Source organism: Megascapheus bottae, chromosome 27 (genome assembly GCF_031878675.1).
Source record: "Megascapheus bottae isolate mThoBot1 chromosome 27, mThoBot2.hap1, whole genome shotgun sequence".
NCBI lineage: Eukaryota > Metazoa > Chordata > Mammalia > Rodentia > Geomyidae > Megascapheus > Megascapheus bottae.
Window position 1 is genome coordinate 9,657,216 of NC_143535.1, and position 22,066 is coordinate 9,679,281.

At 40.2% G+C, this 22,066-nt stretch overlaps 2 protein-coding genes across 12 annotated transcripts in view; one reads left to right on the top strand and one right to left on the bottom strand.

Annotated features, from left to right (window-relative positions):
* Positions 1-22,066, top strand: part of Btg4 (BTG anti-proliferation factor 4) — a 105,841-nt gene that overhangs the window by 37,322 nt on the left and 46,453 nt on the right. The window contains exon 1 of one of the 8 annotated variants that reach the window (XM_090319544.1): positions 19,261-19,620. The exons of the other annotated variants lie outside the window; for them this stretch is intronic. The gene's annotated coding sequence lies outside the window, so the exon portion shown is untranslated. Of the gene's footprint in view, positions 1-19,260; positions 19,621-22,066 lie in introns of those variants that run through there. 8 annotated transcript variants of the gene reach the window in all.
* Hoatz (HOATZ cilia and flagella associated protein) lies at positions 1,816-21,295 on the bottom strand. Of its 4 annotated transcripts, XM_090319549.1 has the most exons (8): positions 19,077-19,228; positions 17,907-18,563; positions 17,138-17,607; positions 16,585-16,617; positions 15,782-15,852; positions 4,455-4,514; positions 3,606-3,658; positions 1,816-2,045 (listed from the first exon to the last, which is right to left on the bottom strand). In XM_090319549.1, exons 3-8 carry the CDS (start codon positions 17,364-17,366, stop codon positions 1,988-1,990), a joined length of 504 nt encoding a protein of 167 aa, XP_090175675.1. In that variant the 5' UTR covers positions 17,367-17,607; positions 17,907-18,563; positions 19,077-19,228; the 3' UTR covers positions 1,816-1,987. The 4 variants fall into 4 exon arrangements, with proteins under 4 accessions (XP_090175675.1, XP_090175674.1, XP_090175677.1 ...); XM_090319548.1 differs by lacking the exons at positions 17,907-18,563; positions 19,077-19,228 and adding an exon at positions 21,090-21,291; XM_090319551.1 differs by lacking the exons at positions 3,606-3,658; positions 17,907-18,563; positions 19,077-19,228 and adding an exon at positions 21,090-21,295.

A 22,066-nucleotide genomic window follows, 5' to 3' on the forward strand; every position in this document is an offset into this window, starting at 1 on the left:
GGTCCTTGTGATGTTGCAGAAAACAGCAACATTTCTTTATCCTGATTTGAACATTTCATCTCTAACACACATCTAGAATGTACTGATTATCAAAACAATCATAGAACAGCAATGGGGGAAGAAACACTTGTAGTATCTGATTCTGTCTGAAATCCTGCTTTATTTACTATATATGGTGTTTGGCAATCCTTTTAACCAGTTTTACTCAATTCTTGGTAACTTTGCTTTAGGAGTTTCATGAGGGTTTGCTAAGGCCAATATATATGTAAATATGCATGTAGCTGAGCCCTTAATGTCAGCTGAAAAGGATTTATTAATATTAATATGTTAATATTAATATTAGAACATCCACTACCACTTAAACTGTTACTTTGATTCTACATTTCTCTATACCTTCTAATGTCCATATTATCTATCATGACATTGACATTTATTTTCTCATCCCTTGTCTTTGTGTTTGAGCAGGTGATTGACCTTTTTTGGCCAATGAAACAAGCCAGAGCTTTCTGACTAGCCCAGGTCTCACGTGTTCTTATTCTCTTCTCTTCACTCTCTGAGGGGAGCTGGTCTTAGATATCCCATTGATCTGTAAATATTCCCAGTAGAATGGAATGAATGGTAAAGCTACCTCAGCCAGTTGATGGGCTTATAGTGTGGCAGAGCTGTTTTAGATGCTGTAGCCTGAGTCTCTCATGTAGCTGTAATTAGGTTCTGACCAACAAGTCTGCATGTTCTTCTTTTGGTAATATAGCCAGCAGCAGCATTGTATGGTTCTGTTTAAGAGTCTTGGGTGAGGGCCGGGAGTTTGGCCTAGTGGTTAAAGTGCTTGCCTAGCATGCGCGAAGACCAGGGTTCGATTCCTTGGTACCACATACATAGAAAAAAGCTGGAAGTGGTGCTGAGGCTCAAGTGGTAGAGCTCTAGCCTTGAGAAAGTCCAAGGACAGTGCTCAGGCCCTGAGCTCAAGCCCAGGACTGGCAAAAAATAAAAAAATATAAAAAAAAATATAAAAGACGTCTTGGGTGAGAGCGAACAGTGAAATGAATACAGTCCTAACCAGAGCTTTAAACACTAGAGAAGTGCATGTAGCCCTTCATAGGACAATTCAGGAGGGATCCTCTCTTTTCCTGTGTATGCTGAAGGGAATAAACCTTAAAAATGAGGGGGGTTGGCAGTAAGATTATGTACTTGTGTATAAGACAGGTGTGATGAACTAATGACTTACAGAATAAGAGTTCTGTCTTCAGATATTTTTTAGAAATGGAATAAACCAAATTTTAGAAAAGGGATTTTTAAATTTATTTTTATTTTTGCCAGTCCTGGGGCTTGTACTCAGGGCCTGAGCACTGTCTTTGGGCTTCTTCTTCAAGGCTAGCACTCTGCCACTTGAGCCGCAGCACCACTTCTGACTTTTTTTCTAGGTATTTGGTACCGAGGAATCAAACCCCGGTCTTGGTGCATGCTAGGCAAGCACACTACCACTAGGCCAAACTCCCGGCCCGAAAAAGGATTTTTTTTTTTAAAGAAGGAAAATTTAAGTTTTCAAAATAGCTCTTTTATCTCAGTTTTTATCAGTAATATTTAATGATAGTCTACTCATTGGGAACACACAAATCTTATAGTTTTTGTTTATCTGATTTTAATGCTACAAATCAAAGATATAAACTCTTGAAATCCTCTTCAAATAAAAACAGTAAACAGGTTTTTGAGAATGTGTAAAGTGAGATGACTATGGCATGATGTCAAAAAGTATTATGTCATCAACAAAAGACACAGCTATACAAAAATGGATAAAAATTCATGTAAGTCTGCACATTTAACTTTTATTTTTAAATTTTAACACACTTTGTAAAGTTGGTAACATTCTGAGAAGTCTTTTACTTTTTATCTATTTTAATTCTGTTAGAGATTCAGCGATCCTGATGTAATCATAGATTGCTTCAAAAGTGAAGGTAATGTAGGCTACCCCTTCATCACTTGAATCAAATCAGTGTAAGGCTTTGACTTCTTCTTTATCCTCTTCATCTGACTCTGATACCACCTTCCTGTTGGAAGTCATATGAGTCAGTTACTACACACACAGAACTCTATCACAGTGAACAGAACGGAGCGTGGAATAACTTGAGAATTTCCCCAATAAAAAAATTCAGTAGTTTAGATTCTGAATATCTCTTTTGCAACCAAGTATAAACATATGAGAAAAGTGGTTATTGTACTGTGAAGTGTGAGTTAAAGGGTGCAATCAAATCATCTTATTATTTTATTTTTTGCAGTGCTGGTGATTGAACAAGTGATTCTAAGTCAGCCACTAGCCAAAACTTGTATTTTTTTGGAGCTGGGGGTGAGAACTAGGGGTTTGAACTCATAACTCATGCTTTGCAAGGCAAGTGCTCTACTGCTTGAATCACAGTTTCCTTTTTGCCTTGGTTATTTTTATTTTATTTTTTTCAGTTGTGGGGCTTGAACTCTGGGCCTGGGTGCTGTCCCTGAGCTCTTCAGCTCAAGACTAGTGCTCTATCACTTGAGCCACAATGCCATTTCTGGCTTTCTGGCAGTTAATTGAAGATAAGAGTCTCATGGACTTTTGTGCCCTGGCTAGCCTTGAACCATGATCCTCAGAGCTCAGCCTCCTGACTAGCTAGGATTACGGGTTGGGTCTTGCTTTATGCCAGAGTAGGCCTGGGCTGCAATCTTTCCCCTTTTCCGTATTGCTGAGGAGGACAGGTGCATGCTACTGTGCCCACTCCATTGGGCTTCCATTGTAGCTGGAATAATAATGGGCACATGCCACCACACTCAGCCATTGAAATAGAGTCTCAGTAACATTATGCCTGGGCTGGCCTCAAACTGTCATCTTCCCTGACCTCTGTGTTCCAAGTCACTAGAATGATAGGCTTAAGCCACTATGCCTTATGACATACTCATTCTTTAAAATTATTACTTCCATGATAATAACAAGGTTTAATTTCTTTTACTTTCAAATTGTTATTCCTGAATACAAGGTGAAAATAGTCATTGTTTGGATTAGCCACAAATTTTGATAATACAAAATGAAGTGTTCCTTTTCTTTTTAAGTAGGGGCTCTTTAATGACTTAACTGGTGGGTAGCTGGTTTCCTTTGGAACTGTTTTAGAGTATGTTGAAAGTCTCATTCAGTCATTATTCTAGGGCTAAAACTATTACTCCTCATGGAAATGGCTAAAGTCTTTTGTTATATGAGTATAGCTTTGTTAACCTTAGCTGTGCCTCTGGTGGAATCAGCTGGTGACTGGGAAGACCTGCTGACAGCTAAGAAAGGAAGGGGAGGCCAAGCTGGGAAGTGGGGGTGGTGGGTGAACATAATAGCTAGGATGGTAAAGAAGGGCCAGTGAAGGTCAACAGAGACTCAAAGTTGAAGTGTTTGTTCATGTTCCATAGATACCCAAATGGATTTGCAGGGTTTAATGTCTCTGAGGAGAAGAAAGTTTGTTCAGAGGGAGACAACCCTAACATAGAGGTGTGGGTTTTTAGATTTGGTGGTAGGGGTCAAAGCAAGAAGAAAGAAGTGCTTCTTTGGACAATGACTTAAAAGCTGAGGCTGTTTTTGACAGAAGTAGGAAACTTACTTTTTTTGGCATACTTTGACTTTAGGTTTATAAGGAAGTGAAATCAATTCTTTCTAAAAAAAAATCAGAAAGGAAAAAGTTTGTTTCTTCACTCAATGAAATCAGCTCACTGGAAAAAATATCAGGTAAAATTAGTATAGGGTTTATAAAGACTGACTTCTTAAATCTGGAAATCAGACATAAATGTTGCAGATGAGGGAATTGTAGGTTCTTTCACGAGTGTGTTTGTACACCTATAAGTTCATAATGTGCTATTATTTCTTTTATAAACTTTGTGTCTTCATTTGTCATTTAGCATTTTTGTATGATCTAGGAAAGATCAATTATTGTAAAACAAGTATCAGCACTGGAGTAGCCCATGTTTTATAATATCCTACAACTTAAAAGTCCACTGATAGTCATACCTCATTTCTTATGCCAGGAAAGCTAAAAACTGTAGAGATAAGATATCTTTGGTTTGGCAAGGATTGCCAAATATTTGGATCACTATTTCTGCCCCTCTGTAGTATATAGAAGTTTTTGCCAGCAGTTAGGAACTTTTTTTTTTTTTTAATGCCAAGGGCCTTTTTGATAGTCATATAACATCATTCACGGACCTAGATTTATTTAATTTCTCCTTGAGAAAGCTCCTAGATTTACTGAATTTAGGATCCCTCCTATGATTTGCCTTGGGAGAGCCAGAGCAATTGATTTTGCTGGCCTTATATAGTCTATGGGCCAGATGTTTCTAACTCCTATTGGTATCTATCTGGCTTTAAAAGGGTCAGCCTAAAAAACTGCTGTGTATTTACGACGAGTCATCATCATCCCTTTAGATAGATTTGTTCAGCGCCTTGCTATCAGTCTCACCGAGATCCTTTCTTCTCTTTGTTTTCTTAGGAGCTGGAGAATTTCCTCTCTCCTTTTAGCCTGTGTAGAGAAAAAAAAAGTTGATGAGTTTTTCCAGCATATAATAAAGATTTGTACCTGTGGAAAGTAAACATCTATTTTCTTCTGATATTTTTCCATGATAGGGTCATTCAAAATAATTTGATCCTAAATGGAGAGATTTTTTTTTTGCCTGTAACTAACATTTATTAAGATCTTACCTTATGAACTGAGGTTTTATATATATATATATATAAAATATCAATATGTCATTATTTTATAAAATGTCTCAGAAAGTTGGCACTGATATTTTTCCATTTTATAGGTGAGGAAATCGAATACAATAAAGTTAAATAACTTACCCAGGCTGTTTAATATCATTTTTCATTTCTCTATTTTAGTTATGAAGATATACACACCTCATGTCTTAATAAGATTTCTAAGTGTAAAAACCTAGTTTAATGCAGGCATGATGATTTATCCAAATATGCCTACAACATTGGCAAATGAAGGTAAAAAGAAAATTCTGTTTATATCAAAGCCAGATGAAAGAAAGAAGTGAAAATAAGGGGCAGCTTTATTACAAGCAAAAAGAAATTTTTTTTTTTTGCCAGTCCTGGGGTTGAACTCAGGGCCTGGGCACACTGTCCTTAGACACGTTTTGCTCCAGGTTAGTATTCTACCATTTGAGTCACAATGCCACTTCTGGCTTTAACTGTATATGTGATGCTGATGAATCGAACCCAGGGCTTTGTGCATGCTAGGTATGCACTCTACCACTAAGCTATGCTCCTGGCCCACAAGCAAAATAAATTTTTTGGCAGGGAAGGGGATCATGGAGCTTGAACTCTGCCTGGGCACTGTCCCTGAGCTCTGTAGCTCAGGGCTACCACCCTACTCCTGGGCCTGGGCATTGTCCCTGAGCTCTTCAGCTCTAGGCTACGGCCCTACCCTTGAGCCAAGCCCCACTTCCCATTTTCTAGAGGTTAATTAGAGATAAGAGTCTCAGGTTCTTCTGTGCTTGGGCTGGCTTTGCACCTTAATCCTCAGATCTCAGCCTCCTGAGTAGCTAGAATTATAGGCGTGATCCACCGTGCCCACGCCCAGCTACAAACAAAAATTTTAAGTCATCTCTCTATCCAAATTTATTGAGTATTGGCTTTTTTTGGGGGGGTGTATGGTAAGCAAAAGAATATGCAAACGTAGTGGCTTAGAACTCCTAAATAGCACCTTTTGCCTCACAGTTGTTATAGGACTTTCTGCCTCTTTCTAGCTTCTGGTGGTTTGCTGATGATCTCTCATTTGTTGGCTTGTATAACCCCAATCTTTGGTAAAAGAGTCATTGTCATGTAGCATTATCCCTTGTATCTCTGTTTTCACATTGGCCATCTTCTTATGATATTCCAGTCATATTAAAGCACATTAAAGTAGGGATCAACTATACTCTAGTATAACCTCATCTTATGTAGTCACATTCTAAAATACTGAGAGATAAGACCAGTATAATATAAATGTGATATACATAAGATATATATTATATATTATACACATATATATTATATACACATAATATATACATATATATTACATATACGTATGTATATATATATATAAATGTGTGTGTGTGTATAGAAAGAGAGAGAGAGAAAGAGAGAAAGAGCATCAAGTCCTGGTGGCTCAGGCCTGTAATGCTAGCTATTTAGAAGTCTGAGCTCTGAGGATCACAGTTCAAAGCCAGTCTGGTCAGAAAAGTCCATGAGACTCTTATCTCCAGTAAACTACTCAGAAAACACTGGAAATGGCTCTGTAGCCACGTGGTAGAGTGGTAACCTTGATTACAAAGAGCATCAGGGACAGTGCCCAGGCCCTGTGTTCAAGCCCCAGGATGAGGGTGGGAGAAAAGAATATATATATCTGGGGAGAAGGGAAAAAGGAAATATATCCACTTATAAAAAGCACCAGTGACATAACATTGATGTGTTATGGCTGAACAAAACATAATTATTGCCTGTAAGAATTGTGGAGAAAAGAAAAAACGCATAAGGGCTGGGAGCATAGCCTAGTGGTAGAGTGCTTGCTTAGCATGCATGAAGCTCTGTACCACATACTCAGAAAAAGCCGGAAGTGGCACTGTGGCTCAAGTGGCAGAGCACTAACCTTGAGCAAAAGTGTCCAAGGACAGTGCCTAGGCCCTGAGTTCAAGCCCCAGGACTGGCCAAAAAAAAAAAAAAAAAAAAGGAAAAAAATAGTCTAAAATGCTCCGTGATGGGCTAATCCATCATGCAATGAAAGAACTGAAAATCAAGGATCCTTTCACTCTGGAAAGTATGTGAGTTGGGGATGAGGCCTTGGGGTAGATGCTCCAGAGGAGGTTACATCTTTCCTTACAACTTAAAGTAGAAATTCTGTAGATTTTGACACAGATAGGACAGGGAAGAAAGCTTTTGAGACAGAGGAAACAGGGTGTGCAAACCCCTACAAGCTACTGTCCTGCTAAGCAATTCCTCAGGATGAAATCCAAGTTGTCCTGGCTCAGCTACAAACAATGTTTGAAACTTCAGAAATGATCTGAGACCCAGGAGGAGAGGAACCCTGGCTGGGCAGCTATAGTAGCTGTGGACCATGTCCGTCCTGGATATTTTGGTTCTGTATCATTCTGTTCAAGTTGTAGGTCTTGCTTGTATACATCAAAAATTTCCATTACACATATACTTGAGTAGAATTAATCACTTTAACCCTGTGATTACATAGCATACTTTATGGTATTGATCTTCTCTTCCTGTTTTATTTCTTAGTTGTTTCTTGCCTCTTTCTGACTCTTATCTTTTGATTCTTAGTGCCTAGAATGCCTAGGATATGACACTCAGTGAATTTTTGTTGAATTGAATTGATTTGGTCATGAATAGAATCATTGTACTGTATAATGTATTAGTCAAGCCAAGCCCCTTCCCCCCAAGAGTTGAAGAAAATGAAATTAAACACTAGGTTCAGTTGGGTCTTAAGATTCCCAATGAACAAAGCTATATGATTAGTTTCTGTGTGGCTCTTAAGAAGCTGTAGTTATATTATCATATATAACTATGTCTAGTACAAAAATGAATATTTAGTTATAAGATTTTAAAATACTATATATATGTTATCTTCATATTTTCCTCTGGCTTCAAGTCCTTTTTTTCTTACAATAGATTTTAGTACAATCAGTTTATGATATAGTACACTAGAAGCAAAGATTTCAAATGTGATTTGATTTGTTTCCTGGACATGTTCCCAGGGAATGCATAACAAAAGTACTATAAACAACTGTGTCATCTGAACAAAAACTTAGTGAACTATTTTAAGAAGCCTCTGTCAGGAAAACTACAATCCCATGGTAAGAGACAATCCTTAGAATTTTTATTATTAGCAGAGAAGAATAATTTACTTGTTAATTTCATCATAGCAAAAGAATTCTCATTTCTAACCATGTTGTTTTGGTTGGGTTCATTAAAAGAAGTTTGGAAGACATTTGGGTGATTGGATTAGTTCTTAAAACAACTAGGGGGATCATTAAATAATACTCTGGGGTCATCATTTATATTGATAAAAATCTTAATATTTGATATTTACTTATGTTTCTACATTTAATTTATATGATTTCTGAAAAAATATGGCATTAAAATTGATTTCAGGAAATTTAGGTATAACATTTTTTTTTCCTTCCCTTCACCCTTTTTATCTCCCCCCTTCCTTCCTTCATTGAATTGTTTGACCTTGTTCCCCTCATTTCTTCATTCATATGCCTGCTGGGCTTCTGAGTTCCATACATGCCCAGACATCAAGCTGCCTGGCCTTTCTACCACAGTTGAGTCCCCTGTGAGGGACACTGTGAGGACCTGTGGCAACACAAGCCAAGGCCAGAATCTCAGGATCTGACCTCAGCCCAGGCTCCCAAAGCTGTATGTGGTCTCAGGGCTTGAAGTCCACTTTCTCATTATGACCACCTGCAGCCCTCCAGAAACTCCTGAAACCAGTATGGCATGGTAATGAGCACCTTAGCTCCATTGTCAGATGCTTCTGGGTTCAAACTCTATTATATTTTATTTGTGTGACTTGAAAAAGTCACCTCCATGTTTCAGCTTTAGCTTCCTCATTTGGAAACTGGAGGTAATCAGTGCTTTCATTGAGGATTGTAGAAGAATGTTAGCAAAGGGCTTTCAATGTACACCATATAGTTACTTCTCAAAAATATTATGGTATAATAAGAGCAATAGGTGTTCTGAGAAGAAAGAAGATGTAGAAGATAGCCTAAGATTAAGGAAACAATTATTCAAATGGGATTGAAACACTAAAAATCATTTCTATTGAATATAAATGCAAAGTATGTTTATGGTAGAAATATTAAAAGTACATAAAGAAAAATATTTACATAAATCCATGAATAAATCTAAAATCTTAATATAAGCTTCAAAACAAATAAAACTTTGACTCTTTTTAATTTTTTTTCACAGTCCTGGGGCTTGGCCTGAATTCAGGGCCTGGGCACTGTCCTTGGGCTTTCTCAAGGCTAGCGCTACCACTTGTATCACAGCACCATATCTGGCCTTTTCTGTGTATGTGGTACTGAGGAATTGAACTCAGGGCTTCCTGCAAGCTAGGCAGACACTCTACCACTAGGCCAAACTCCCGGCCCTAAGGCTAATATTTTTGACAAGATTATTAAAATAGATAAAACTTTGACACAGTTACTTTTAAAAGATGTGGCTGAATCCTGTAATACTGGTTACTTGAGAGGCAGAAAAGGGGATCATGGGCTGAGGCCAGCCTGAGTATAAAAATGCTGGGGTAGGCATCTGTAATTGCTAACAACATAGAGTAGGACAAGTAGGAAGATCATAGACCAGGCCAGCCTGGACATAAAACCAGACCTTAATCTCAAAAACAACCCAAGCAAAACAGGGGCAGCAGGTAGTGGCTTTTTGCTAGTTAATTGGAGATAAAAGTCCAATTTGTCTGCCAGGCTGGCTTTGAACTTTGGTTCTCAAATCTCAGTTGCCTGAGATTATATAGGATTATAGGAATGAATTAGTTAGAAACCTTCACTCCACAAATGAAGAATTAGGATTAACTGTGGTGAAAAGACAAATATAGTCTCTGTTCTCATAGAAAAATGTTCTAGTAGAAAAGGTGTGTTTTGTACCTATAAAACAGGAGAAGCCTTGATCACCAGGCCTTTATCACACCTAAATTTACTCACTTGAAAATGAATTAACTTTATTTTTATTTCACATGCTACTCTATAAAAAATTGTTCAGTGCTAAAGAATAGTTGAGTCATACAGGCACTGGAGTATGTCTGCACGGCTGTGTTCTTGCTAGGAAGGTGCTCAACCACTTGAGCTCAGCCTCCAGCCCTTTTGCGTTGACTAGGGTCTCACATTCATGTGTGGGCTGGCTTGGACCATGATTCTTCACTTTACATTTCCCATGTAGCGGGAATGAACAGATGTGCATTACTGTGCCAAGTTTTTATTGGTTGAGATGGAGTCTTTTAACTTCTCCCCCTCCCCAAGGCTAGTCTCAAACTGTAAGACTCCTCTTCATCGTCACCTCTTTAACAGCCAGGATCTTTTTAGGTATAAGCCGCAATGCCCAACCTTCCTAAGATTTTATTTGACATAAACTAAGTATTTATAATAGGATTTTTGGATTAGGTTAGCAATAAAATGGGATTACATCCACAAATTTGGAATATTGAGCAAAATCAAGGTCGTATGGCTTAACAGAGATGGAGAACATTCATCTCGAGGATTCATCTTTTTAAGTTTTAATTCTGTGCCCATAATTGAAAACTAACTGTTTGATAAGTCCACTAGAGGATTTCAGTTCTTACTCTACACAGAATATTAGTCCTCAGTAGGTAGAGGAAGGTAAAAACATGACATGGTAAAAACAAAACTATGAGTTTAAAAAAAAAAAAAGCAAAACCCTCTCATTTTGACTTCATTTCAGAAGACTGTGGGCACCTCCAACTATGATCTTACTCTGTGAATTTACTGCCATTCTCTATTTGAGTGAAACTGTTTATGTATGTCTATAACTCTCATTGACTAAATTTCCATCTGTTATAGTAATAATCTACTACGCTCTCTAAGGGATAGGCTGGATAATCAGTGAAAGGCTTTCTCCAGTACTAGTCTGACTGCTGCAGGGAGACATACTGCAGCAATCTATGGGAGTGGATGGGAAATGATACATAGGAATATTTTTCTTGCTGACTTGCAAGAAAAAAAAGATGCAGATCTAAGCGCATCTCCAGACCTCCTGGAAATGGCTTGACAGTGGCTCAGTTCCCAGCTCTGACATACATAATTTTCATTTAAAAATAATAGCTTATTACAATGAAAAGAACTTTTCACTAATTATATAAGAGGGAGTCAAGACAATTTTTTAAAATGTGGATTTCAATACAAGTAAGAGTATTGTTATGTGGGAAACTTTTTTTATTAGTTCTGCATATTATATATATATAATATTGCATATATTTTAATGAAAAGTCAACAATAATTGCTTGGAGAATGTAGTTTGTTTCAAAATACTTATTTATACGTGTAAATAGTACAAATGCATCCAGGATAAATATGTGATTTTATTTTATTTTGTAACTTTAAGTGACTGTACAAAGGAGTTTCAGTTGTAAGCAATTTTTAAAAACCTGCCTTAATGTTGCTTTCAAAGATACATCTTTAAGAAAAGCAATGTGAGGGCCAGGCTAAAGCCAATCCTATAATCCTAGCTACCCAGGAGGCTGAGATCTGAGGACCACAGTTTGAAGCCAGTCCAGGCAGGAAAGTCTGTGAGTCTGTTATCTCCACTCAAAGTAGTAGAGCGCTAGCCTTGAGCAGAAAAAGGTCAGGGACAGCACTTAAGCCTCGAATTCAAGCCCTATAACTGACCAAAACAACAAACAAAAACAAAAGAAAAAAAGCAATGTGAGGTTTGAATATTTAAAGAACACACATAGAATGAACATTATATTGAAATCTAATGAAGCCTAATAAACAAGAGCTATCTCTCATTTTGTGAATTGAACTATATGCAGTTGATTTCTCCTGCAATAATTACCGGAGCTTTTCTTCATGATAGTAGTTATACAAATATGATGAATGGGTGGATGGGTCTGAGCTCATCTTTCAGATATGCTTTTCCTGTCCTCTCCATAAAGACTTAAGGATGGGGGAGGGGACTCCACACATGGACGACTCTCAAACTTCCTCTCAGAGTCATACATCTCTGACCTCCTGGGTTAGATATTCAACAGCTTATTTCAGATACTCAAAGGCACCTCAAACTAGATTAGCCTAAGTAAACTTTTAATCTCTTTTCCTCCAAAACTCAACACTTCATCTTTATCTAGTGTTCTTTGCTTCAGAGAATATTACCCACTGTTTTGCAAGCCAGAAAACCATTATCTCTGATATCTTGCTATACCTCGCTGTCTGTATCTAGCATATAGCCTAAGTCCTAGTATTTCCTAAACATCTATCAATTATAGTTACATTTCTCCACCCCATTGTGACCATTCTCATCCCAATTATCATCTCCCCTGCTGGATGTCTGCAATGGCCTCCCATCTGGTTTCTCATTTCTGACTGTATACCCCATCTCAGGTTTTATGCAGATTGAGATTTTCCTTATAAAAACCTGTGGCTCAGGTCTGTAATCCTAGCTACTCAGGAGGCTGAGCTCTGAGGATGAAGGTTCAAAGCCAACCTGGGCACAAAAGGACCTGAGACTCTTATCTCCAATTAACCTCTAGAAAACAGTACCCAGGCTCAGTTCAAGCCTCATGATCCACAAAAACCAACCAAACAACAAAAAAACCTTTGTTTATACTCATTTTAAAATTTGGATTCCAAGTGGACATTTCCAAATATCTCATTCATATATGCCTTGAAATATGTCTCTGACCTCTTTTTCATTCTTTTAGCCAATGAATTATTTATAATTCTTTTCATAAAGAGCTTTCTTAAAGGTGGCAAAACTAAAAAGCAGATCAGCTTTATGATTTCAAAGAATTAGCTGACTATTCATTTATTCTAATGTTTCCAGACTGCTTCAAAACTCTCAGAGGAAGAATAATGATCCACTATAGTGCTATAAGGTTTCCTTTATGGACAGAGTATGCCATTTAATCTTGACAGACTCAATTGTTTTTGATTTCCTGCCATGGAAATCCATCGTAGAAATAGTTGTTGTGATTAATAGTATTTTCCCTATGAACTCAAAGCATTTATAATATATACCTGGAGAATATTCTAAAATAGATAACATTTAAAGCTTAAAAAAAACTTCTGCAGCAATAAAAGTATTTTATTGAGCACTTACTAAATGGCAAGCCATGTATCCAATGTCTCCTGTGTACCAATTCACTTCATTCTCAGTACAGTAACTATAATGTAGATAAGGAAATTGGAGCACAGTGAACTGAAAAAGACTCACTTATAAGTGGCAAAGCTTGCTTTTATATTTTATTTATGGATTTATTTATTTACAGGCGAGGTCTGTTTATTGAGGGCACAAACTTTCCCTGGGATTGGAGATTGTGCTAGGGATACTTTTGTTTTTTATTTTTGTCAGTCCTAGGGCTTGAACTCAGGGACTGCACATTGTCCTTGGGTTTTTCTCCAGGCTAGCGCTCTACCACTTGAGCTACAGCTCCACTTCTGACTTTTTTCTGTGTATATGGTACATGCTAGGCAAGCACACTACCACCACGTCACACCCTAAGTGTTCTTGTATTTCAGAAAGCATGGTTTAGTTAATATTGTCCTTCTTTTCTGCTGGTTGACTGTCTTGTAAGGCCTCTTATCTTCTGCTCTTGCCAAATAGACATCTGCATTGCAGGATCCCTTGGCTTAATGTACAGTTTGGCAGATATTGTACATATTTAGGTATAGCAAAAATGTATTTAACCAGTTTATCACTTCAGAAGCATATATAGGAAATACATATATATGTGTGTGTGTGTGTGTGTGTGTGTGTGCGCGCGCGCGCGCGTGTGTGTGTGCTGAGAATCAACTCTATATAGAGCATGGAGGTGGAGCATGAGAGAAGAGGGAGAGTGGTAGGAGAGACAGGGAAGTTATGGTCAAGTTGAAGAAGAACTTCAGCAGGCTGAGGAGTTTGGTCATTAATCTGTAAGAAAGAGGTAGCCATAGGAGGAGCAAGAACAAAAGATTAGAGAAGTAGCCATTTCCTACTGGCAAGTTAGGAAGTGCTCCCTGAAGGCTTTGCATATTCTTTGACAAACTCTATATCCTTCCAAACATGGTCCTCAGAGGAGGTTTCTTCACTCCTTACACTTGATTTTGATGTCTTTCAATGTGCTTTTGTAGTGTCATATGTATGTATCTATCATGATAATACACTAGAATTATGACTTGAATGGGCTGTCTTATCTACTTGATTGTACACTCTCTGAGATCAGGGGCCACTTCTTATCTTTGTAACCCAGCATCTAGTACAGTACTTGCACACAGAAGACTTTCAATAATTATCAGTGGAACTTATTGAATAGTTAATAAATGGATGGATCCAAGGCAAGGAAACTAGTTCTAAGATGATGATGATGATATGATTGATGATGATGGTGGTGGTGGTGGTGATTTAGAAGTACTAAGGTTTGATCTTCAGACCTCAAGCTTGCTAGCCCCACCCCATTTTGTTTTAATATGTTTTTCCTGGGATTGGCCTCCAACTGAGATTTTTCAACCTTCACTAGCTTCCTGGCTGGCATTACAGGCTTGTACCAGCTTAGGTTTTTTCTTTTGGCTAGGTCATGGGGCTTGAACTCTGGGCCTGGGCATTGTCCCTGAGCTCTTTAGCTCAAGGCTAGCACTCTACCACTTGAGCCAGCCAGCCACTTCTGGTTTTCTGGCAGTTGGTTAAATGGGGATAAGAGTCTTATGGACTTTTGTGCCTGGGCTGGCTTTGAACTGTGATCCTCAGATCTCAGCCTCCTACTTGCTAGGATTACAGGTGTGAGCCACCAGCACCCCACCCAGCTTAGTTTTAATATTATACTCCGTTAGTGTTGTATTTATGTGTAACTTGCTTTATCCTTATTACTTGGTGGAAACTAACACTTTTTTGAGGGATCCTGAGGCTTGAACTCTGGACCTGGGTGCTGTTCCTGAGCTCTTCAGCTCAAGGCTACCACCCTACCATCAAGCCACAGGACCGTGTCTTCTTTTAGTGATTAATTGGAGATAAGAGCCTCATGTTCTTTACTGCCTGGTCTGGCTTTAAACTTCCATCCTCAGATCTCCGCCTCCTGAGTCCTGAGTAGCTAGGATTACAGGCATGAGCCACTGTGCCTGGCTTGATGAATACTTTTAAAAAAAGTTTGTTTATAATCCTTTTCTAAAAGTGAAATACAATAAAAAATTAAGTCTGAAAAGTGCCAGAGAAGTTAACTTCTAATGTTTTTACTGAAAAATTATGCCTTTATTTATTCCTATGAAGTATAAATATCCGAAAGAGAAAAAATACCAATTATTATTAATTACTTTTTGGGGGGGAGGGAAGTGAAGGAGGAATCACCAGTACTCCACAGAGTGAATTTCTGTGATCAATAAACCTAGGTTCAATATATTCTTCAGATTTAGCCAACATTTTCAGTGATTAAAGACACTAGGCCAAAACAAAAGCTTCTGTCTTTGCTTTATAGTACAGGAACAATTACCAGAAAATATTTTATCCATGAACTAAATAAAATGTTGCTTTAAATCACTGTATTAATTGCCAAGTTAAAGTTTCTGTCTATATCATGAAAAGCAAAGAAGGAATGTTGCCAAAAAGAGACCAGACCCATGCTCAGTTGGTTTGACCACACCAAGATGATTAGTTGAACAGGTCTAAATGACAGACTTATTTTTCTGATGATTTAATATTGACCTATTACGGTGATTATATCAGATTTTTTCCCTAGTCTTATAGCTTATTTGTTATTAGAATATTCTGTATTGTTTGAAACCAAAAGGGAAAATTTGAATCGGTATCTATTTCCTGTCTTTCTAGATTTTTCTGATTCTGTTGTTCCTATTTATCATTAGGCTTTGAAAGAGACTAAGAATAGCCAAAGTAAAATTTTGAATTCTACAGAATTTTTAAACGTTCAATTAAAATCCTAATAAAGGCTTTTATAAGTTGATATATCAGAAACAAAATTTATTTCCATGTGTCAAAAAATAATGTCCTCAGCACCAATAAATAAAGTTCAAATTATTTAGAAAATCAATGAGAATTTAAAGACATGCCATCTAGGCCTACCTTTTCGAGATACTTTTCTTTTTCCTCAGATTCTTGTTGCTTTAGGGCTTTAGCAAGGATATCTTCATTTTCTAGAGGAAATAAAATCAAATTCACTTGGAAACAATTTAATGATTTTTAATGACATCGGTGTAAAATTAAATAATTTTAAAGAATAGGAAGAGACCAGGAGTGTGGCCTAGTGGTAGAGTGGTTACCTAGCATGCATGAAGCCCCAGGTTCGATTACTTGGTACCACATACACACACAAAAAAAGGTGGATATGGTCCTGTGGCTCAAGTAGTAGAGCACTAGCCTTGAGAAAGCTCATGGACAGTGCCCAGGCCCTGAGTTTAAGCTCCAGGACTGGCAAAAGAGAGGGGGGGGGAAAGCGGAGGGAGGGAGGGAGGGAGGAAGAGAGAGAGAGAGAGAGAGAGAGAGAGAGAGAGAGAGAGAGAGAGAGAGAGAGAGAGAGAATAGGGAGGTATATGTACATGCTGTGTCTTGAACCTTTATAACCAGATTTATAAACAATTAGAGATTGAATCAATTAGCTGTTGCTACAGGGAATGCTAATGTCTTTAGGTGATGAGAAAGTCGGAGTGGTCAAGTAAAGGTCTCTTTGGAGAAAGTATGTGGAGAATTGAAGTTCCAATGTCTACTCTTCTGTCAACCTGCTATAGAAATTCAGGTGGTGTCCTACAGTATATAATGTGGTCTCTAAGGCAAGGTCTAGGTGTACAACCCAGATGTTACTCCAAAATGTGCTGTAGCCTGTACTCATCACCCATTTTCTGAAAAACTGAATTAAATTTGGTACTTACTCATATGCTCAACAGACCGGCCAAGATTTCTCTCTTAAAAAAAAAATACAAAGCGAAATAAAGATATCATTGGAAAAGACCAAACTATTAAAGAATTAAAGATAGACGAATGTTTTAGAGCCATAAAACTTTGTAACAGTCCCCCATGGGCTTCCTGGCCAGTAAACTTGGTTCCTAAAGTTGACTGGCCTTCAACTCTCTTCACTGCTTTCACATTTGAACTCAATTATGCACACAGCAGGATATTCTTAACCACCTTTTAGCCAACATATGCTCTCTCTTTGGATCATTCCATACTGCTTGTCAAATAGATGTCATAATTTAAGAAACACTTCGCATGGAGTTTTCGGTGGAAAGTATCACTGCTGATCCATTTCAGGTGGACAGATGGCTGCAGAGTCTTAGTAACCATGTATTTGTATGGACGTGCTACCACTTGTGAATGAGTGTTGTTTACACCTTTGAGATGCAAGTTTCTCATGTGGGCAGTTTCTCCTGGAAATCTGGGCTTGCCCAGGTTGATTCCTGCTAGAAGTAAGCTTAGGGTACTCACCAGACAAAGTGCTCTTAGTGGGCTTTGCCACAGCCAGACGCTGACTGCTGCCTCTGCTGAGCACCAGCTGAGATTCGGTGGGGGGATACATGGAGGCCCCGAGCCAAAACTGCTTAGCTAAACTGACTTCCTGCTCAGAGCAGCCAGCAAATACCAGTAATCCAGGGGGGCAAATTTCCTGGGGCACCTCTTTTGTGCTGCTAGTACTTCCTCTGGGCTTCGTTTCCATGGCAACTCAGGACGCTTCTCCAAGCTCACTCCCCTTCTCTCCCAGCCCCGCCCCTTCGGAGAAACGTCACGTCGGTAACAGCCACTGCTGGAAGCCCCTGATTTTGAGAGTAGGTTTTGGGGTCCCCTCCGGCACACTCGTGGCCCATCCGAAGCCCACTTCTGCGGTGATCTCGGGCTTCGGGAACAGTCCGTGTCTTGGCCTCGAGTCAAAGCATCAGCTTGACGTGTCCCGTCCAGCCCTGCCGGGGAGTCAGTGAGGGAGCACTTTAGCCTCTTGTATCCGAAAGCAGCCACCCCTTCTCAGTCAAGACTTAACACAGCCAACCTAGCGCCCTCGTTCCGACCCCCCCACCCCCGCACGCCGGACGCTCGGCCGGCTCTCGGGGAGGCCCAACAGGGCGGTTGAAGCCTAGCCGGTAGAAGCTGATTTCCAACTATCTCCGTGTAGATAGATTTTGGGGGGTGTGCGACACCTACCCCATCCTTTCTGACAAATTTTAGGCAACTGGACTTAAAAATCTTAGCTACATTTACTAACCATTTCCATCAGAAGTCGCCTAGCGTACAACCGTTAAGTGGTTACTTAAAAGGGACTATCTAGTTACTTGGACCGGGTTCCTTCATGCAAAACAATCAAAAATAACGTATCCTTATAACGTTCACTAGTGGGCGTGGATAGCCTTCCCCAGACTTTGTTAATCTAGGATCCCTTTAACCCTCGGTGATTGCGATAGATGTTGGAAGGAGCTCGCGTGGACACCTCGCCAAGCCAACTTTGGAAAGAAATACAACGCGTCATCTCCATACTGATGGTTCCTGGCCCTTTATTCCAAATGTTACAATGTGGCATCGCCAAGGTTGATCATTTCCCCGTGTGAGGCACAGTCAAGCGTCTGTAGGTATCGTGAAAAGGATGCAGAGATACATATTATATAGAGTATATTTAGCTTTTTTTTTTTTTTTCCCTTTTTGCTGATCAGTCTTCTCCCAGACTCGCAGACGTTCTCACCGGCAGCTCGGTTGGCTGAATCCCAGTCTTTTTACCTGGCCGTGTGGTTAGTGATTGGTACGATTAGCAATCAGCTAACTACACTGCCTGGTAACTAGACTCACAGAAGACAAACCAGAAACCCCGGCTGTTGGGTGTCTCCATGGGTTCCCTTTCGTTGCAGGCTTGGGGAATGACTGCATCCAACTACATAATGGAAAATTAAGGCACAATAAATCGTTAGCACACGGCAGTACACTGTTACACGAAGGGCTTCTCCACGCGGGGTTCGTGTCTCTCCTCCTGGGCCGACGCCGCTGGGCGGGGCTGCGGGTGATGCTGTGCCTTGTTTTGATGGCAGTGGAGTTAGTGATTGTAATCACCGTGGTACAATCAGCTAATTACACTGCCTACAAACCGAGCACCGGGCGCCCGCCGCTGCAGCAGCTCCTGGATGGTCCGCAGTGCCAACGTGGTGTCCCCTGAGCTCCGCCGAGTCGCCCCCCCCCCCGGTCCCTGGGCCAGGGTCCCCCAGGACGCCCGGGGCTCAAGGGCATCCTGGCTGGGCCCGCATGACCAGTGGGTGGCCCTGCCTGACGGTCCATCCCTCCATCCATCCTCCCAGGGCCGCGCCCTCGACCCCGGGGGGACCCCCCTCCCCATCCCCGCTGCTCTCCCTGTCTTCCCTGGCTCCTTCGGGCCCCACTCCCACTTTCTTACACCGGGACTGGCCGGCTTCAGAAAACTCGGCAGCTTCTAGCCCAAACCCCAGAGCCGGCTCTCTCCACCCGTGCGCCCGGCCGGACGCTCGGACCGGCCGGCCAGTGACGCTGGCCGCGGCCAACCGCCCTTGGAACCCCGAGGGCCGCGGGGCGGGGCGGGCGCGAGGCAGGAGGTGGGGCGGGCTGGGGGAGGGGAGGCCCCCCGGAGAGGCCGAGGGCGGGGCCCGGTTGGGCCCCCTGGGGAGAGGCCCCAGGTAGAGGCTCAGCTTCTGGAGAAGTTACAATGCCTGGTATAGGGAAGGCCCAAGAGTTCTCTCCCTTCCCCGACTGCCCTAGAGGTCCCTCACCCCCCCACCCCAGCCCCCAGTTTTCATGGCCCTCAGAAAACAGTTTGCCAGTTACCTCACAGGGTAGGCTTGAGCTTTCCAAAAAAGAGGTGTGCCTGGGGGAATCTCTGGTCTTCAGCCTAGAGAATCCCATCAGCCAGAGCTGTGCCTTCCGCTGGGATTTGAACCTATTCTCTGACTGGGCCATGCCAACAGGTGAGGGCAAATGGGGAGGCAGTCCGATTGTTAGATCAAAATTTACTCCTTTTGAGAGCAGAGCCAAGGCTTTAGACTCAAAGTCAGCCTACTTTGGACACCTGCTTAAACACAGGTTTAAATATCGACTGTCTGTTTAACACTCATCCTACCTGCTTGAGTTCACACTAGGGGCAGTGAAGGTAGTGATGTGTTATTCCCTAACCCAAACAGCAAACTGAATGGGCTTTAATAAAAACAGAAGGGGAGGGAGCTGTAATGGGTCAGAGAGAGGTGAGATTTTAGTAGAGCCTGTGTGTGTGTGTGTGTGTGTGTGTGTGTGTGTGTGTGTTGGTACTGGGGCTTATACAGGGAGCCTGGGTGCTGTCCCTGACTTCTTGCTCAAGGCTAGCCCTCTACCACTTGAACCACAGCTTCACTCCAGGCTTTTTGGGACTAATTGAAGTCTCACAGACCTTTCCTGCTGGGTGTGGCTTTGAACCAAGATCCTCAGATTTCAGCCTACTGAGTAGCTAGGATTATAGGTATGAGCCACAGGCCTGAACTTGAATAGAGCCCTAAACTAACAGTAGATTTGATGAGATCTGTGAAGACCTGAGAAACAGTGTCTTCCAAGAGTTATATTTTCCTGTCCTTAAAATTTCACACCTGATGATATGAATGTGTTTGTATTTGAAGTAGGTTGGGCAAGGAGATAATGGCAGGATTTCTGGGTGATGGTTACTTCAGGAGAGGATAATGAATATTCTCTGATTCCACACTTTATGGAACTCAGTTGGAAGTAGTTGCAGTAGAATGATCTTGCTTCACCCAGTAAAAATAACAACGCTCATTACAGAGACTAAAGGATTGGCTCTAAATTACTTTCTACAAAGAGAAATATAAATTAATTCTCTAAATCCAATAACTATCTCCTGGATGTAATTACTAATGTGAGTATAGGAGTTGATAATCCCACTTATTCATCACAAATTCCAAATTCCAGAAGCATGGAGACTCAAGAATGAGTTCTGAGTACGCTACAATATTATCTTTGAATATGGTATGTTTCTTATTTTGGCCAAAGACATAATGCGCCAGAGCGAAGAGAAATCGAAGTCACTGAAGTGCTAACTATAAAATTAGTTCATAAGAGACATCATTCACAAACAACTACATTTTCTACTAAAATTCATCCTCTTTGGGAAGGCACAATGTTAAAGCCATCCTCTTTGGAAAGGCACAATGTTAAAGCAGTACATTCTATAAACTGCTCACATCCACTTACATGTACATATATGAATAAAACAAGAAGTACAAACAACTCTTGTTCCCTTAACAATATTCAGGCCTCTAAATTTAGTGAGGTTATACTTCTGGAAACAATTCAGTTCTTTCTGTTAGTCATTTTTACCCAATCTGATACTTAATCCTTCCTCTTATTTGATGTTTATTTAAAGCTATTTTAGTTGCATCTTAAATAATCTTACCTGAACTGGATTGCTGCCATCCAAGATGGTGATTACATTAGATGCCTTGAAAATTCAATTTTTAAAACTTTCTTCAACATTAATTTAAAAAATTAGAAAATCATCAATCTGAAATAATTTTTAAATGCAGCTTATTTAGTATGTAGTACAACCGAAAAAAGCAAACTAACGACAAAACTGTATGTGGCCTATTTTAGTTTGAGGGGGAAAAGCATTCTGTTTTTAGGGTTGCTGTTGATCCTGCCTGCAGTTACTAGAGAAACTCAAAGGATCTCATTGCCTTTGTGGGTCATGTCTAGGCATGCCTGGAGACCAGAGAGACCTGTGATTTAATCTAAGTAAGAATGCTTGTGGTGTTTAAAATGTCCAACAGAGGATTGCATTTGTTTTAGACAGCACCAGGAAGCCACCTTTCAGGGGAATTGTTTACTGTTTTATTTCTGGGCATTTGGTGATCAGGGAGATGGGAAAGGAGCTCTGAGGTTAGTGATTAGTGGGAAACCAAGAAGAGTATCTAAAACAAATACTTTCTCCTATAGCTTTAGCAAATTTGTATTGGCTTAATTTCCCACTCGTAGATAAAAGACTAGGATGATGAGAATCGAGAATTATAAAAGGTAGGGGCAACCTCCTCCACCCCCAACAACATATATACAAACACAATCATCTGATCATTTACCATCTTCTGTTAGGGAAGGAAAAAGTGAATAATAAGATTGATTAAAAATTACTATGTTCTAGGAGATTAAAAATTATTGGGCCGGGAGTTTGGCCTAGTGGTAGAGTGCTTGCCTAGCATGCACGAAGACCCGGGTTCAATTCCTCGGTACCACATACATAGAAAAAAAGCCAGAAGTGGTGCTGAGGTTCAAGTGGTAGAGCTCTAGCCTTGAGAAAGTACAAGGACAGGGTTCATGCCCTGAGCTCAAGCCCAGGACTAGCAAAAAAAAAAATATTACTGTTGTTATTATTTTGTT

What these genes read in the sequence shown, in the direction of transcription:
- Hoatz (XM_090319548.1), bottom strand. Translation starts at nt 17,366, where the DNA reads ATGGAAACGAAGCCCAGAGGAAGTACTAGCAGCACAAAAGAGGTGCCC. An exon ending in CACTAAGAGCACTTTGTCTG is followed by an intron (nt 16,618 to 17,137) that starts GTGAGTACCCTA and finishes TTTTTTTTTAAG; the next exon opens with AGAGAAATCTTGGCCGGTCT. An exon ending in AAGAAAAGTATCTCGAAAAG is followed by an intron (nt 4,515 to 15,781) that starts GTAGGCCTAGAT and finishes TTCTCTACACAG; the next exon opens with GCTAAAAGGAGAGAGGAAAT.